This window comes from Acartia tonsa, chromosome 10 (assembly GCF_053477335.1).
Source record: "Acartia tonsa isolate MP-2025a chromosome 10, ASM5347733v1, whole genome shotgun sequence".
NCBI lineage: Eukaryota > Metazoa > Arthropoda > Copepoda > Calanoida > Acartiidae > Acartia > Acartia tonsa.
In genome coordinates this window covers 657537-677332 of record NC_137269.1, presented here as the reverse complement: position 1 = coordinate 677332, position 19796 = coordinate 657537, and the positions used below count along the sequence as shown (strand labels likewise).

Sequence of the window (19796 nt, the reverse complement as noted above, 5' to 3'; positions counted from 1 at the left end):
TTCTTCAGAATGTCAAAATTCCTACTTAGGGAATATACATTACAGCAAACCAATATAATTTTATCCTTATTTAAATTTGTAAATGACGTCATAGCTGTGCTTTTTAGGTTATTTTCCTCATCCAAAGCTTTAGGGCAGTGTCTAATTTTATTTTCTTTAAAGTCACCAAATACTTTAATTTGTGACAATTCTTGAACACGTGACAGCATAACATATGCTTGAGCAGGCTCTAATGTTGAATTTATATCTACCACTAGTGCTGTTGGTTTCTTGACTGTGATACCTTGTATTTTGTGTGTAGTAGATGCAAAAGCTAATCTTACTGGAAACTGAATAACTCTGCCTGAAGAAACATGTGTATTTTCTCTGTAAGGAAATTCTATTTTCCTTACAGGAGTGATACCATTATTAACTCCTAATTCTTTTCTTAGTTTTTCTCCTACTCTAGGATCATCAAAGTGAACAAACAGAGTTACAAGATCACCATGTGTCTCTTCAAAGTCAATTATTGTCCCAAATGCACCATTTGTTAAACCATCAGAGGTATCTATGTTAAATGTCAACATAATTTTACAACCTTTTTTAAGTCTGAGATCAAATTTTAATGGTGTATTTTTGACATTTAGGGTACCATTTTCCAACCTTGGGTTATATATCTGTTTTTCAAACCTTTCTACAACAGCCAGTGACTGTTTTTCTTCTTCATTTATTAGTTGAAGACAGTAAGCATTATAGTCATTCACTATAGCATTGGTAGCAGTAACAAATAAAACATCTTCAGGAATAGATGAGAACTTGTTTTCAATTATCCTTTCTTTAAGTGTTTCAAGGTCAGTTGTCAAAGTTTCACCTACTCTTATTCTGTTCAGTATATCGGCATAAATTCTATTATTTCCTTGTCTGTGATTTTTTTTCAGGATTATAGGTTGAAACTTTTTCCAGATTGGATCATTATAATAAGTGAATTGAAATTTGCTGTTTTTTGGCTTTTCAAATATATAATTTGATTTGACAGGACGAAGTTGCATTATGTCTCCAAATAAAAAGACTGCCACACCACCAAATAACTCATTAGGCTTTAATTTTATTTCTCCTAGGCGGAGATGCAACTTATATAATAAGTCAGAATTTATCATACTTATTTCATCTATGATAAGAATTTTAAGATTTTTAAACTCATTTCTCTTCAGATCTCTTTGCTTATCACTCAGACTCTCATAGGATGATCCAAAACTGAAGGAAAAGGCAGAATGAAGAGTTGAACCAGAGATATTAGCAGCAGCTACACCAGTAGGAGCTACTTTAAGAATATAAGGACAATTTAATTCATCCCCAGCTGTTCTTAAAATCCTTTCAACAGATTGCTCTATGACATTTATAGTGTGACTTTTACCTGTACCAGCACCTCCACTTACTATAATTAATGGAGGTTTTTCTGGTTTACAGTGACCTTTGACAGATTTTCTTAATGAATTGGCATAGGTTGTAGCTATATCTATAACAAGAAGTTGGTCAGAGTCACACTTGAGGTACATGTCTCTTAATTGTTCATTTGTCACTAATTTTACTTTTTGAAACATGTCATGTTTTGATTTTTCATTGACAGGTTGTAATTCTGTCTCCAGGTTAAAGGGGTAATCAGTTATACCTTCTTCTTCACAATCTAATTCAAGTTGTTCATTTTCAGGATCTAACTCATCCCCTATGTTATTTAAAGCAATTTTTTCTTGTGCTTCTTCAAGATCTATGCAATGTTCTAATGTTTGTATCTTAACAGCATGGATTTTTGCTTTAACTTCACTGTATAGAGTTTTACACTTACTCTCATCATAAGGATGCAATTGATGTTCTTTTTCATGTGGTAAAAATAACTGCATTTGGGAAATCATAAATTCATGATTATTGGTTATTTTGTTATACTTGTGATACCGAATTACAAGTGGGGTTCTTAATTTCACATACTCAATTGTATCATTTATGTTAATTTCAATAAATTCTGGCAAACGAAATGATTTTTCTGCCTGTGGTAGCTGGTCAGTTTTAATGAAGTTACCTTCTTCAATGTCAGTTTCATCAGCCTTTTTACTTGGTGAGGGCAATGGTTTTTTATCCTTATACTTATAAGGGGTATATCTTTGACAAAATTGACTGAAACACAACAATTTTAAAGATGTGTTTATCTTAGTATTTCTAGCACAGTATCTATCATAATGTGATAGTTTCTCACAATACCAGCCTTCTTTACCTTCTACTTTAACAGCTCCTTTAGAAGTTTCACTTTTATATAGAAACTTACTTATATTTTCTTTTATGCCTGTAGCAATAAACACAGTATCCACATTAAAATAACTGAACATCATCCAGGGAATAAGACGATAAACTGCTTCACAAGGTCCTATTACATTTAATTACAACTTTAATCAGATTGAATCTTCAATATAAAGGGAATAGTAGCTTTTACAAAATTCTGTAAAGTTATGCATCAGATTTCTGTCAAATGCGCTTATTAGGTCAAACTGTTTTTAAATGTGCGTTTAATTATACTATGCATAATGTCAACATTAAGAACAGTTAGACTTAATAAGCGCATTTGACTGGAAGCTTGCTCACAATTTTACAGAATATGGCAAAAGCTACTTTATGTAAACTGTATATGAAGTAAACCTATTAAGCCAAAATTGTTTTTTTAGTAGAAAACATAAAAGAATAATAGTTTTTAAGCAAACAAGGACCTAAAACTAACTTTTCTAATCTTTATGAAAAAGAAAAAGTGTAATTTCTTAAAATCCAACTAAAATAGAGGGAAAGATAGTTGATTCTAAATTATAACTCCAAAATAGTTAAATAAGTTGTAGATTAGTACCTATTTGTCTGTTTGTTAAAAAAGTGCTGGCTACCAGTTTCAACCTTTCATTAAAGTCTTTGTCTTTATTGTTTGATATCATTGTTTTTATAGCCTCTGTTGTTCCAGTGTCATCTTTACTAAAATAATCAATAAATTTCGTTTAAAATTGATTATTTAGGTAAAACTTATGCTTTGTAAAATAGAGCAAAAATGCCTTTTTTCAACAATAATATAAGGTTTCAAATAGAAAATTAAATTGTTAAAAGCAAATTATTATGAAAATCAACCTAATATAAGTATTTAACCCTTTTAAACATAAATCAAAGAGTGCAATTTGAAAATTGAATGGGTAAAGCAAATTTCATTAAAATCGAAACATACCTATAATACTCAGAAATGTAGGTTATGACAGAATAATAATCTAAGCTCAGTTGAAGATCCATATTTGCAGACCAGGCATTAATCCATTCATGGTTGAAATTGTTAATGTATATTTCGTTTGATTTTCTTTTTAAAATGACTGAATATCCTTTTTCATTGATTTTCAGAGCATTTTCATAAATTTTTATCAAATTTTCATCTGATGTTTCATCACTAATGTTGGAATATTTTAACACTGCCAATAGCCTTTTTCTTACAATAGAGTCTATCAGTTTGATAACATTTTTCAAATGTTCTGTTTCTTGATTACATAACAATTCAAGTTCTGGTCTAGTCAAAGATAGCTTGTCTGAGTTCCATTTTATGGAAGATCTCAGGGGAGAAAAATCTTTTTTTTCCAGAAAAATTTTCTCTAAATTTTCATTTAAAAGCAAGGACAGTTTGTGCACTGTTTTCTTATAGAGATAGCAATTTGTTAAATCTTTTTCATCAATATTATTGATGCTTTTCATAATATCCACATTTGTTAAAGTAGCTTTAACTTTATCTAAGATAACATGATTTTCCTTTAACAATTGTTTTCTTTTATCTACATCTCTTTCAATCACTCTAGCTGGTATACTTATTATTGTTTTTAGAGAAGGATAACGAGGAAAATTAAATCTACAAGAATGACCATGTTTACGACAACTGTTAGAATGTCTATGCATATTTACCTTTTTAACTAATTCCTCAGTCAATGGATTGTAAATATCACATGTTATGTTTTTGTCTATGAAAGATGTTAACGCATCTTCTTCATCACATGTTAATGTATTTTCATTTTTAATTTTATCAAATGAAGCTTTAATGAGGTTAGTTTTAAAATTGCCATTTTGTTGAGCCATTGCTTTCCAGTCAATCCATAGAGTTCCATGCACATGTGGTGATCCACGTGCCTGGAACTCTACCTGTAAATAAATACCCATTTTAATCAAATAAAATACTGGATGATCTCAAAAACCGCCCATTTCATTAAATGCTTATCTCAGAAAATGCCTATCACAAAAAAAACATATCTTAAAAAACACCTTTTTCATAAAATTTCTACTAAATTTTTGAAGAAAAAAAAACATTATTTCATATTTAGTATTCAATAGTATGAGAAGACTATATTTTGAATATTTAACTAAATTCTTTTGGCATAAAGACATGTCTTCTATGATCTCTCTTTAAAAAAACAAACAAAAAAAAAAGTTAATAAATCAACCAGTAAATAAACTATGTAAAAGGTGTATAAACTTGTAAACTAAAGAGTAGCTTCTAAAGAAGGTGTATTAACTTTTATTTTTATAGCTAGCCGGTGCTTTTAGTAAGTAGTAGATGTAAAAATTTCTATAGAATTCAGATATGCAATCGGTTTTTTTGTAGACCTCTTATTTTTAAAGTAATTAAGTTTTTTAAAAAACAAAATTAAGTCGTTTTTAAGGTACTCAAACGCAACAAAATAAAAATAAAAATGCCAGTATGAACAAAAATAGTAAGATCTTTAATTTGACACCTTACTTTTTAAATTCTATTGAGAAATTATTGAAAAAAATAGATTTTTAAAATCTTGGTTTAATCAAAACTTTAAACAAAAATATACTCTACCACAGGCATAAAAAATATGGGTTCGTGTATACTTTTAGAATCAGAAAAATATTACAAATTCATTGTAAGCAAAATTGAAAAAAAAATTTAAAAAATTAAAAATAAAAATGGCCTAGCATATTATTTTGTACAGGCAACACTATTTTTACCCGCTCTTTACCCCCTTCCCATTTTTACCCCCAAAACAAGGTTTAAGATGGTTGCCTGTACAATATAATATAATAGTTTCATATAATTTCTTTTATTGTAGTTTATTTACTATTTTGTAAACTTTTTATTTCAATTTTTCTTAGAATCGATTTGTAATATTTTTCTGATTCTAAAAGTATATATGAACCCATATTTTTATGCCTGTGGTAGAATATATTTATGTTTAAAGTTTTGATTAAACCGAGATTTTAAAAATCGATTTTTAAAAAAATTACTCAACAGAATTTAAAAAGTAAGGTGTCAAATTAAAGATCTTATTACTTTTGTTCATACTGGCATTTTTTTCTTTTATTTTGTTGCGTTTTAGTACCTTAAAACCGACTTAATTATTTTTTAAAAAACTTAAATTACTTCATAAATAAGAGGTCTACAAAAAAAACGATTGCATATCTGAATTCTCTGGAAAATTTTACATCTACTACTTACTAAAAGCACCGGCTAGCTATAAAAATAAAAGTTAAGACACCTTCTTTAGAAAATAGGGATAGTTTGAATTTATAGACAAATGGTGATCAAAATAAGCAGAGATATTTGAATAAGAAAAGTACATTAATTTCACCCTTATCTTACCCAAAAGGCATAAAATTTAACCACTATGAAAGGTAAATCTAATAATCAGCTATAGATTCTTTTAAAAATGTTGTAATGAATATTACTTCTTGTGTTTAGAATACACTGCATAGTTTTCATTTATTATATATTCTTATGAAAATAATAAAAATTTTGTGTTTTCCTAACTATTTATCCCTTTCTTACACCTTACCCTACCCAAATCTCACAACCCTATTTTAGGTTATCTTAAAGCAAATTTACAAGGTTTAGTCATATTAACAATATTTTAATTAAGATTTATTTTATTAAATGATTGTATTTTATTTATCGAAAACTGTTATTTTATTTATCGAAATCTGTTATTTTATTTTTAGTTGTTTCTTTACTCAAAGATTTGTAGTCTTATTTAACTGAATTGTAATTTAATGAAACAATGCACTTATAATGTAGTAAATGCATGACTTGATATGTTAAAACTTAAAGCTTAACCTAATAAAGAACAATATTTTAGTGGAAAAGATTAAAACCATTAGTATGTTTCCCAAAAAGCCAAAAAAATAAATAGCAGGGAAAGTACTTAAGACGTTTTATCCACAATACCTTTTTAGTGCGATATTTTTAAATACAACTATAATTTTAATCTAATTTTATCATCATTTGTTATGTACATCAATTTATAATCCATTGCCTTATCCCTTATGAAAAACTTTGTAAAAACAAGGGGGGGGGAAGTTCTGACACATTTGCGTAAACGGTGAGTATAGGCTTGTTCTTTGGACTGAGAGGATAGGTTATCAGGGATAAAATCATTCTTATATGATGAATTTCCCCCAGATTTAAATTTTTTGGATAGGCCTCCAGGTTCCGGAGCTCCAGGCCTCCAGGTTGTCTCTCTACAGGTAAAAATAAAAAAAAATAAAAAATTTTTAAGTTAAAAATCAACTTCTAAAACAAAATATGCATATTTTTTCTTCAAATATGTGAATAATATTAAAAAAGATGCATATTTTGTTTTATAAGTTGACCTGTAACTTTAAAAAAAAAATTTTTTTTTTTCAATTTTACCTGTACAGAGACCACCTGGAGGCCTGGAGCTCCGGAACCTGGAGGCCTATCCAAAAAATCTTAAATCTGGGGGAAATTCATCATATAAGAATGATTTTATCCCTAATAACCTATCCTCTCAGTCTAAAGATAAAGCCTATACTCACCGTTTACGCAAATGTGTCAGAACTTCCCCCCCCCCCCTTAATATAGACGATTATAAATTAAGTTTACATTTAAATATACTTTAAATTAAGCAAAAAGAAAAGAGTTTACATAAATGGGTAGTGAAAAGTTTATTGGTGGAAAAGATAAAAACCTTTAAAATAAATAGTAGGGAATATATTTATTCATCTTAATCAATTAATTGTTTTAAGTAAAATGTGTATTAGGCAATTTCCATGAGTGGCATTTTTGTAGATGGGCGTTTTTTGAGTACAACCAAAACACTATGCTATTAAAAAAGTATACTTTACATTAGAAACTTTGAATAAAATATGAAAGATTGATTTTCACAATTAAAAAGTGATTACCTTGTACCCATAGTATTTAATCTTTAATGGACTACTTGGAGCCATTACTATGAATTTGATGAAATTCTTCAGACGATGTTGAAAATTTATGGTGGTTGTTACCACATTTTTTTGGATTAACTCATATTTGTCAAAATTACTGGTTATAAAGTCTTCTAATAACTGGTCATTCACATAGACAAACTCCTTTCCAAGATTGAGCTTATATTGAACATCATAATCTTCAAGATGTGATGTAAAATTTTCATAAAAAAGGGAATCTGCGCTGCTTAAAGTAAAAAAAAAATGGAAAGGTCCATGATTCTCGAGTCTACCCATCAGCTCTAACCTTTGATATATGCAATATAAAATATTTAAAATATAATTAGGTTTTATGTGATAGCTTTTTAAATGAAAAAAAAGAATACTCTCCATGAACAGACCCTTACCCCTTTAATTGAAACTAGCGGCTACGCCCCTAGAAGCCTCTAGGGGCATTTAAGGTAGTAGGGGGGAAAAGTCGACCTCATCCCATTTTAAATTTGAGTTTCAAAAGAGTAAAAAAATATTTTTTGGGGGAGGGGGTGAAGACACTCTCCCCAAAAATAGTTTAAAACCTTCCCAGGACCTTTAAGAAGCTTTACTGTAAAGGAGAACAATATCGGTTCAGCGGTTAGCAAGATCCTTAAGGACAGACAAAAAACGCTTACTACTTTATATAATAGGATAAATTAAAAATAAAAGGAAGTGAGGTGTTTTTTTCCTATGCCTTAACCTTCAGCATTAACATTACGGCATTAGAAATTATTTTAATAAGTTTTTAACCAAAGAACAATCAAGATTCAAAATGAAATTAAAAATGGCAAAGTCATGCAAAATCTCATATTGACAGAAAAACATACATGCTACTACAGTGACAACTTGAAATTATATTTTAATGCTTTTTAATACTTTAATGAAACCTAAGTAATGTATTTTTTTATTTTATATATTGAACATTCCTCATTTTCTTCCAATAACGAGGGGTATTTTTTATATTCTCTAATACACTATAATGATCTTCAAGATGGTAAGTGGCAATGTTATCTGAATTAACTTTCTTTTTACCACGTAAAAATGAAATATGAATATTGCGCTGAAGTTGAAGCTGTTCTACAAAGCATGTTGCAGCAAATAAATATTGGCTGTTGGTAGCAAAGCGTGGATCTATGTTCAGTATTCGCTGTACGAAGTACTGTTGATCTGTAAGTTTAATCTGACGTTCTTCATGTAAACTATTTTTACCATCAGGAAATAAGTTTGCAAAAGTTTTAGATTCCCAATCTTTCTCATATAAAATATTTGTAGGTACTTTGCCTTCCCCTGGAGCAAAGGAAATAATCCGATTGTTTGAAGACTCAGTATTAACTCTAGACTCAGGATAATCATCAATCATGAAAGTTGATTCATCACTTTGAAAATTCCACTGGCCTATTAAATTTTAAGATATCAGATAATTAAATTGATCTATACCCTACATTTTATATATTATTCTTAAAATATATAGCTACAAAAGTGAAGTAATGTAGTTTTACTTTAGATTTTTTTAAAAGCTTGATTATCAACCAAACCAAAATCTATTAGGTGTAAAGTATTTTTTATATCAATTTACTTAATTAATAATAATTTACCTATTGCATCATAATTTTCTTGAATATCTAAATTTCTTAGTTCAATGTCGGCAATTTCAGAATTTTCAGAGGTTGTATCAGATGAAATTTCATGGTCAGGCTTAAAATCAGGGTCAATATCAGAGTCATCATCACTACTGATGATATTTCAATTAACTTATTTATATAAAACAACAAATGTTATGGAAACAATGTTTTATTTTAAACTAGCAGCTATGACCCTAGAGATCTATTTATTTTTTTAATTTTAGATTTAAAAATCAAAGTAAAGAATTTATTTTGAAATTTACAATTTAAAAAATATTATCTCTTTTTTGAAGGGGGGGAGATAATTTTTTTCTAGGGACATTTTCACTTAGGAGGGTGGTTGTATCCTCCCCCAAAATATACATAAACCTGCCCAGGACCTATGAGAAGCTACCATGTAAAGGAGAACCATACTAGTGAAATCCTTTAGTACAAACAGACATCTTGTTACTTTTTATAAGGACTAGCGGTTTCGCCCCTAGCCTCTAGGGGCTTTGCCCCAAGAGGTTTTTTCAAACCAATTTTTTGTAATTTAGATTTTAAAAAATCAATCTAAAAAGAAATTTTTTTTTTTGGGGGGGGGTGGGTATTTTTAATTTTTTTTGGAGGGTTAGGGGTGTCCCAACCCCCAAGAAAATAGTTATAAACTTTCCTGGGACCTATGAGAAGCTACCATGTAAAGGACAACCTGATCATTTCAGCGCAGTTAGCGAGATCCTTCACTACAAACAAACAGACACACAGACAAACAAACAGACAAACAAACAGACAGACATCGTTCTACTTTGTATTATAGATATAATTAATTGTATTCCTGGTAAATTGATTCTCAGAATTTATATCCTTTTCAAATATTTCTAACTCAACCTCTTGTACTTGACTGTAGTGTGGATTACCAAGTTTTTTAAAGGTCTTGATGGCTTTATATAATCTTGAAGTTTTAATATATGACTGGAGATAACTATGTTTATAACTTAGTTTCCGTTTAAATGAAACAGGTATGATATCAGACTCTGTATTGGCTTCTGGAACTGTAAAAACATTGGCTTGACTCAAGTTTCGTGGTAATCTATTTATAGTGCTATTGATATCCTCAGTATTAATTGGTACATTTACAATTTTTCCACGTAAACCCTTCATTCTTGACTTAGGCAATATAACAAATTTTTGAAATAAAAGATTGAGTGATATTAAAGAGTTTTCTAACTCTGTTAGCATTAACTCTGGATAGTTCTTCAAATCAACAAGTTCAAGTTTATTTTTATGACATGTGGCTGGATACTTTCCAATCTTCAATTTTAGTCCACAAGTATTGCATAGATATTTCCCTTTTAAATCATTTGGATCTGGATGACTAGTACATACACTCAAATTATCCAAATCAATAACATTAGATATCCAAGTATCATTTATTTTAAAAAGTCCAGTAAGATGTAACTTTTTGTGACAACATTCACACTTGTGCATTCTTCCAAATTGAAGCGATTTTCTGAAAGCTATGAAACGTTCATATTCAGAACATTTTGAAAGTTTTGACCTACTATTTGCTTTAGATTTTGTCTCTTTCTGTTTAAATGATTGTTCATCTTGACTACGCAAATTTGACCTACTATTTGCTTTAGATTTTGTCTCTTTCTGTTTATATGATTGTTCATCTTGACTACGCAAATTTGACCTACTGTTTTCTTTAGATTTTGTCTCTTTCTGTTTATATGATTGTTCATCTTGACTACGCAAATTTGACCTACTGTTTTCTTTAGATTTTGTCTCTTTCTGTTTATATGATTGTTCATCTTGACTACGCAAATTTGACCTACTGTTTGCTTTAGATTTTTTCTCTTTTTCTATATACAATTGTTCGTCTTGTTTTCTTTTATTTGATCTACAATTTGCTTGATATACTTTGTCTTTCTCTTTAAGTAATTGTTCATCTTGTTTTCTTTTATTTGATCTACAATTTGCTTGATATACTTTGTCTTTCTCTTTAAGTAATTGTTCGTCTTGTTTTCTTTTATTTGATCTACAATTTGCTTGATATACTTTGTCTTTCTCTTTAAGTAATTGTTCATCTTGTTTTCTTTTATTTGATCTACAATTTGCTTGATATACTTTGTCTTTCTCTTTAAGTAATTGTTCATCTTGTTTTCTTTTATTTGATCTACAATTTGCTTGATATACTTTGTCTTTCTCTTTAAGTAATTGTTCATCTTGTTTTCTTTTATTTGATCTACAATTTGCTTGATATACTTTGTCTTTCTCTTTAATTAATTGTTCATCTTGACTACGCAAATTTGACCTACTATTTGCTTTAGATTTTTTCTCTTTTTCTATATACAATTGTTCATCTTGTAATCTTTTATTTGATCTACAATTTGCTTGATATACTTTGTCTTTCTCTTTAAGTAATTTTTCATCTTGACTACGCAAATTTGACCTACTGTTTTCTTTAGATTTTTTCTCTTTTTCTATATACAATTGTTCATCTTGTATTCTTTTATTTGATCTACATTTTGCTTGATATAATTTGTCTTTCTCTTTAAGTAATTGTTCATCTTGACTACGCAAATTTGACCTACTTTTATGCTTGGCACTATTCTCTTTTTCTCTATAGTTTATTTCATTGTTTACTTTTCTTTTCTCTCTAAGCAATGATATTCTTCTCTTCCCACTATCCTTAAATGCTTTGATTTGATCTTGTTTGGAATATAAGTCTTTGCAGGCTAAACTATTGTTAAGGTGTTTACCAAGCTGTTTGAAATACCTACTACAACCATTACATTTTACCAAGCTTTCTTTTTCCTCCAGTCTTAAATCTACTTCTTTTCTCTAAAATTTCTTTTATTAAAAAAACGAATCTTTTTGAATTTACAGTTTTCTAGAAATCAATTAAAGTTAAAGATAATATCTACATCAAAAAAAGCACAGTAAGTGTAAATTATTAGAGTATTTTCATCGAGAAAATTATATTAGGCCTTCATTTAAAATTAATTACAAATCCCTAATACCCTTAAAATTTTGAAATCCCTTCTTTTGCACCCTCAAAAAAGCTGAGACATCCTTGACAGAATCTATGTTTATATACACTATTACTTAAAATTAATTCTAATCATCATTTAAAAAAACATTGAATCTGATATTAAAGTTTTTGGATGTATTGATATCTAGGTAGTTAGAAAGCAAAAATTAACAATGAACTAATTTTGAGCTAGAATTTAAAAAAACTTAAATTGTTAACTTAAACTTTTTTATTCTTTAGCACACTGTGTATTTGAAATTTTGGAATATTTCATATTTGGCATCAAAGGCTTTCTTTCAGTCAAAAATTTTATCAGTTTGTTAACTTTATTAGTAAAGTAAAGTTGAACTAAAATTATAAATAGATTTATCTTATCTACTTTTTGGATGAAATCATTACATTGAAAACAAAATAAAAGAAATTTCCTTGTATTTCTGTTTGGATTTTTTAATATTGTTTATTTTGATATTGTCAAGTTCTTCATCAGTATATTTTAATTTGCATGGAGGCGATGATTTGAAATGTGAAAATAATTTAGCTTGATTGGTAAAACAACCCTTGCATAATTCCTAGATATTTTACTCTTAAATGTAAGTGTACTTATAGAATTAGTTTAAATCTTTTTTTATCTTATATTTATGTTGCTAGTTTTGATAATTCTTAAACAAATTTAGTCGACTGGAATATGGAAACAAGATTAGTTTTCATGAAAACTTTTGCCGTTAAAAAAAAAATACTATCCATTTTTGTACAGACATATCACACATCTGATAGTTTTGGCAATCTAATTGAATTAAAGAGTAAATGGCTAAAATTTTTAAAAAATCATAAAGACAGAAATAAATAAGATACACATAATGTGTTTATTTTTCCTTGTAGCCATACAAATCATAAAGCAAAAAGACAAACTTAAAAAGTTGTAATTATATTAAGAGTTTTCCTGGTCATTGTTGATATTTATCATAGGACTCATATAACTAGATTCTTCGTTATTTGTTTCAATATTTTTATTTGTCCTTTTATTCTGAATGTAAAAATATGCTATAAAACTGAATAAATATAATATCTAAAATCAAAAAGCATGGCAAATCTAATCATTAAATTTTGAGTAATTAATATTTTTTTAAAAAGAACAGATTTCAGTAATATATACAGAAGCAATGCACAAAAATTAATATGTCTCCTGCTGTCATGATTTTAGAATTTTACTTTAAGAAGTAGTTATTCATAGACAAGTAAATGCAAGATAGAATTATGTAATCTTGAATCAAACTGTTTCTAACTAAAGTCTATCTTAATACCAGTATATTAAATTAAAGTTTTATAGCACCTGTAGATTTTTATCACAATAAGTTTTCATTTGGTCATCAATATTTACTATCAAATCTTTTTTATGAAGCTCATGGGAAAAGTAATATTCTCCACATCTTTTTGATTTTTTCACGTGGGTTAAAATGTTATGTATTTTTACATAACAACCCCTACAGGTTTCTGTATTTTCATCAGCCTTTAGACCTTGATAATCATCTCTTGAATTGTCAATTAATTGTGGGTTTAAGTCAACCCAATCATTCTGCAAAGGTGACAAAATGATATTGATTAATAAAAAGATTTAAAACAAATATAATCTTGAATTTTCTTATCCCTGCTCTCCTTCTATTCAAACACGTTGAACCCCCCCCCCCCCTCCCCCCCCACCCGCTGAATGAAATGCTGAAAAGATTTCAGAGGAAAACAAAAAGATCTCTAACCTCCCTTCCCACTTCAACTTAACCAATCTATATCTTAAGTACGATTGGACACTTACACTCAAACCTACTTTTGGACCACAGAAACCCCATCTTTTATTTCTTATTTAAATTTTTGGCCACTGCGGGGGACTCTAAACTCAGGGGCGTCCAAGCTTCTTTTTTGGGGGGGGGTAAAAATTTTTTGAGGGGGGGGTAATTTGTTTTTGGGGGGGGTAAAATAGCGCGCGAAGCGCGCCGCAAATTTTTTGTACCCCCCCCCCAAAATTTTTACCCCAGGGGTAAAATTTGCTTTTGGGGGGTAATTACCCCAACTGAAATCTGTTGGCAGGGGAAAATTTAGTTTACCCCCCCCAAAATTTACCCCCGGTATAAAATTTTTGGGGGGGGTAATTTAAATTTTATTAAATATATAGTATTGCAAAAATTTTTTTTATTAGAGATTTTTTATTTTGGGGGGGGTAAATACCCCCACCTAAATTGTTGGGGGTGCCTACGGCACCCCCAGGGTACGGGTAAATTTTAAATGGGGGGGGAAGGGTAAAATGAAAAAAAATTGTTTGGGGGGGGGGGGGGTAATCGCCCCGTTACCTCCCCCTCCCTTGGACGTCTATGTCTAAAATATAGGGTTTTCAAATCTTTATTCCTAACCTGATCTAAAAAAATCAATGGTATGTTTCCTTTTTCCAACTACCAAAAAAATTATTACTAAACCAATATTATTTTATCTCTTGCCTGGGAGGGACTTATTTGCTGCAACAATCGACACTTTGTTAATGCATATGAATGCCAGAAATTAGTGTCTGATGATAAAAGGATTTGGTAATGAGCATCTTGTTGAAAACCACCTCTTTCTTGGCCAATTAATATTCTGGCGAGTAATATTGGCTCATCATTTGTCACATTTAGAGTATCATCAGGTACAAGCGAATTGCCACTTTGAGGTATGATTTTTTTGTTTTTTTCATCAAATATTAAAAAATGCCTTTTAAGAATGTGGGACATAAATGGAACTATTAAATCAAATAAGTCATGGGTATGGTCTTTTTTGGCTTCCTCCCATTCACTTTCATCTTCTAACATCAATCCTGTATCAGTATAAAAGTGTCTAGCTTTGTCAACTATTGCTTTACGCAAAATTTTTAAAAACTTATGTGGGCTTTCATTGGTAGATTCTTCACTTTCATTATTAATGTCAAAATCAACATTTTCATATGTCACATTATATTCATTTTCAACGTCTCGTATAAATGAATTTGAGAATATATATTGGAAATGGGATTCATTTTGTTTTTGATAACCACTTAAAACTTTATGTTGAAGTAAACTTCGTAAAAAGCAGTCACCATCACCAAAAGTTTCCAAAGATGGAATAATTACAGGTAAACCAGAAAAGTTTTTCATCATCAAGCTTTTTACTTTCTCCATTTTGAGACTAGAAATGAAAATGACTAGTAAGAAATATTGTTTTGATACAATGAGATAAATATTTTTGTTTTTGTTTTGATATGCTATAAGAGATAAATGTAAGACTTAAAATATATTAGATTTTTACTTTCTGCAGATCTGCAGTATAGTTAATTTTTGATTAACAGAAAATATTTTAATCAAAAACGAGATTTAATCAAATTCTCCCCTCCCAAAAAAATATGGTGTATAAATTCTTACCTCGTAAAAAGTTCAAGCTATGAATAATTTTCTAACAAAAATCTCTAATATAGAGAAATTATTATATTTAATATTCGATTGTCTGTAATTGTTGAAATGCTGTTAATGTTCAGACTATCTCTAATATAGAGAAATCAGTATTCAACAATATTATTGTCCACACTATCTCTAATATAGAGAAGTTATATTCAACAATGTTCAACACTAATGACAAGAATCGTCTATAGTTGTTGAAACACTGTTATTGTCCACACTGCACTGTGTAGTTTCAATATTAAACTATTTAAATAGGTAAGGAATATTTTCTACAACCTAAAATTATATTTATGTCTAAATTACAACGTTATATAAGGATGAAAATTAAAGAATAAATTTCTTCTAGAAGAAAATTGTTTCAGATATATTTCTATAAAAGTGATCATTTACTAGCCTTACTACGTAATTTTGCACAATAAACAAGAATGACAACATCCATAACAGCAAGGCTCAAAAGAAAAGACGGAACATTAGTTTAATATTGATTAATCAATGTATATAAAAAATATCAGCCCTTAAATTACATAGATAATTAATGCATATTATAGAAGCACTTATCTAAATATTAACCTCCCTATATTGATATCAATATAAAATATCATAAAGATTCTAACATCCCTAAACTTTTTGTAAGAGCTATTCAGTTGTACAGTCACGCTCAAAATATATAAATAGCTTTGTTTTTTAAAGTAAGCAACTAAATTTAAATAAAGCATATTTAAATACATATACGATTATATATTCCTTACCTTACCTCTTCAACTATAATCACTTTTATTCACTATATAACACACATATAACTCACTTATTGCTTATATAAATTTGTAAACGTAAGGATCACTATTGGTATGATAGGATTATAACTTAATCAAATATATAATTAGAACTAATTAAAAGGGATAATATGTGTTCTATTTATAGAAATTTAATAGTAAGTTCTAGAAAGTTCGTGATATTTTGAAAGTTTTTTTAAAAAGTTTTTGGGGTTAGGGGGTGAGGGGCAATTGGATAATTTTGATTGGTGGAAAATTTTCTAGAAGTTTCTATGAAAATCGTTGGTATTCTAGAAGTTTTGATGAATTTTTTTAAATTTCCTTTTTGGTTCTATAGAAATCTTCAGTGTTCTAGGAGGTTCCATGAAACATTTCTTGTTTTTTAAGGTTATAGGGAAATATTTTATATTCTAGACGTTTATATAGAAATATTTAGTGCTTTATGGTTCTCTGAAACATTTGTTGTTCTAAAAGGTTCTATGGAAATAATTGTGTTTTAAAAGTTTCTATGGAAAAATTTTGTGTTTTAGAAGTTTCTACAGAAATATATAGTGTTCTAGAAGGTTCTATGAAACATTTATTGTTCTAGAAGGTACCATAGAAATATTTGGTGTTCTAGAAGTTTCTACATAAATATTTAGTTTTCTAGAAGGTTCTATAAAAATTTGAGGTGCTCTAGAATTGAAAGTTCTTTTAGCATTTTCTTGAATCTTTCTTTAGACTCTGCTTGTATTTCCTACTGTTTTTTTATATATATATATAATTGATCATTATAACATCAACTTTCTTTTTATATTATTTTCTTACAAGCTTCGCTACTTATGGATGTTGTCATCCTTGTTTGAATCTTTATTTGTCTTAGTTATTTGATAAAAGTGTACATTAAAATTATAAGAGTCATGATAACAATTTAAATCTTAGGTTTAAGAAATAAACAAAGGGATGTGGCGTTAAAAAAAAATGTTTTGTTGATACATTTTAAGTATATTTAATTTCAGAGGGCCCAATCCTCATCAAGAGAGAACAGAGGCTCGAGCTTAGCACCCCAACTAACCGGCGGCAGTAGCAGAGACAGCAGCCGTTCCAGTAAAGAGCGGCCAATTTCCAACCAACTGCCTTCAACTCTGGCAAAGCAGTTGGCTGGCAGCAGCTCGATGCCGCCAGGTATTAACGTTTTAAAATTTATCTATTGATATAATAAATTAACAGTATCTCTATCTGTCTGTTTGATTCTTCTTGACAGTGTAGCTTTACACATGGGTCATAGGAAGGTCAATAGCTATTTTGGGGTAGGTTACCAGTACCACCAACCTCCCAAGAGAAATCACAAAAAAATAATATAACTAACCCCAACTAGCAGCCGAAAAATATATTTTGGTAAACAGCTGATCTTAACACAGATATTATACATGCCCCTAGAGGCCTCTAGGGGCGTAGCTGCAAGTATGAAATATTTAACCAATACTATTATGATCAAAGAATACATATATGAAATTATGAATAGAATATATATAGTAACAAAATTTCGTTTTTACAATTTTTAACCAAAGTCCCCAAAATTCGTTTTATTAGTATGTTATTTATGTTTTATCTGTAGGGTCCCATTCGAGCAGCAGTAGGCACCCTCAAGAACAACACCCTAGGTAAAATTTTAATAGCATAGCCATTATGATTATTGTATAAAATACCAAAATCGACATCTATCCTTATTGTTTATAAAATTGTTAAAAATGTAATTTATATCAAGGATCTAAAGGGATAAGACAATTGCCGATAAATTAACGTACATCCCCAATGAATGATGATACACAAAATTATCCCTTCTGTGGATTACAATTAGTGGTTGACCTTTATGAACTAACCAATCAAAATTCAATAAAAGTTCCCCTAAGTTGTTAATCTAACGAATAAGAAAACGACATTATAAAACTTTGGGGACTAGTGTAGCCGTAAACAGCCAAGTTTCTCCCCATCCCTGATTATAATTCTTCTTTGTTTTAGACAAGATTCTCATTCCCGCCATGTTGACCCACATAGCAGGCACAGCAGTAGCCAACAACCTGCAGATGGGCATCATAGACAACAGTTACCCTCAGGTATAAATACATGTGTGTGTGTGTCCACATAGCAGGCACAGCAGTAGCCAACAACCTGCAGATGGGCATAATAGACAACAGTTACTCTCAGGTATAAATACAACATGTGTGTATGTGTATTGGATTTATTATTACTTGGATCTTTCATTAGATTATCGTATACTCTAATAAAGTGAAAAATGTAGCTAGCTAAAATGTCGATTTCCCCTATCAACCCCCTTTACCCCATCCCCTCCCCTCTTACTAGATGAACGAACTAACCAATAAGTATATTCTATATGATTGTCTGTGTGGCCATCTATCCAAACTTCTCAAGTATCTATTCACTTTTCACACAACCAGGATGATGTTGCGTAAATGTATCGATATATTCGAGGTACCACATTTTAACGACTTAAACTTGGTCAACGTGACAAAGCACTACGAAGCCTTGATATTTATATAGATAAGTTATAGTGGCATCTAGCAATCTTCGGTTGTACACCAAAATAGAATATAGATAGAAAATAGTTAAAATACAGTAAAACAAATAAACAAACAAAAAATTAACCTCCCCATCATTTGGAATTTATCTCGTGTTATCGGCCAGGCACTTTGTGTTAAATCGCTGATTAATGTAATAATGTTTCAGGTTACAGCCAAAGTTCTGGAAAAGTTGGTTCCTCCGGTTCTAGTCACAACTCGTCGTCTCGCAGCAGCCAGGAAAATATACCTCATTATGACCGTGAACCTATTTCCAGCATGGCTTCGAAACCGATTAAAAGGGGGGGGGGGGGGGGCGCGAAAGTGACACTTTTTGAAACCAAAACTAAAAGTCAACAAAGGAACCACCGAAAACCGCCGTTTCCCGCCGAATTTTTTTTGCCATTTCTCGGCGGTTGTGACGCCGTTTCTTCACAGTTCCATATTGTACCCCTATAAAGCAACTGCCATGCAAAATCTCAGACCTGTAACTCTTTTTTTAGTTGAGTTCCTTTGACTTTTAGTTTTGGTTTCAAAAAGTGTCACTTTCGCCCCCCCCTCCCCCTTTTTGCTGGATTAGAAAAGGTTCTAAACCATATGAAAAACAAATTCATTGCAACATTCACAATTTTCCATTAATGAAAGAAAAAAAATCAAAAAAATAATGCCAGTTTTGATGGCCTGATACCAACAAAACAGGAATTATTCTATAAAAAGTGGACCCGTTAAAAAAGAAAGCCTAGGTATTAAATAACAGTTATTTCCTCTTTTAGATATTAAACTATTAATTTCATAATTTAATATTAAAAAATTTAAATTTTCTACCACGTAGTTTTTAAAATATTGAAAATCGTCTTTTTAAATTGCATATATCACAAAAAGACGATTTTCAAGTCTTGATATTTTCAAAACTACGTGGTAGAAAATTGAAATTCTTTCAAATATATGCCATATAAAATATAAATATAGTTTAACCCATTAACTAGCAAAAAATATGCGGTTCACTAAATTAAGTTCAAATGCATTTCGTGAAACTACCCCTTTACATTCCAGAATGTTGAAAACGTTTATATCGACGAGAAAATAGAGCAAAGGACCTTGATAATCCCATCTGTACTTTGATA

At 29.8% G+C, this 19796-nt stretch overlaps 1 protein-coding gene across 1 annotated transcript in view; it reads left to right on the top strand.

Moving 5' to 3' along the window:
- Window positions 1-19796, top strand: part of CycT (Cyclin T) — a 46204-nt gene that overhangs the window by 8190 nt on the left and 18218 nt on the right. The window contains exons 8-11 of the mRNA XM_080174286.1: window positions 17113-17278; window positions 17712-17757; window positions 18116-18210; window positions 18842-18913. Of these exons, the coding sequence (XP_080030412.1) occupies window positions 17113-17278; window positions 17712-17757; window positions 18116-18210; window positions 18842-18913 (379 nt within the window). The remainder of the gene's footprint in view (window positions 1-17112; window positions 17279-17711; window positions 17758-18115; window positions 18211-18841; window positions 18914-19796) is intronic.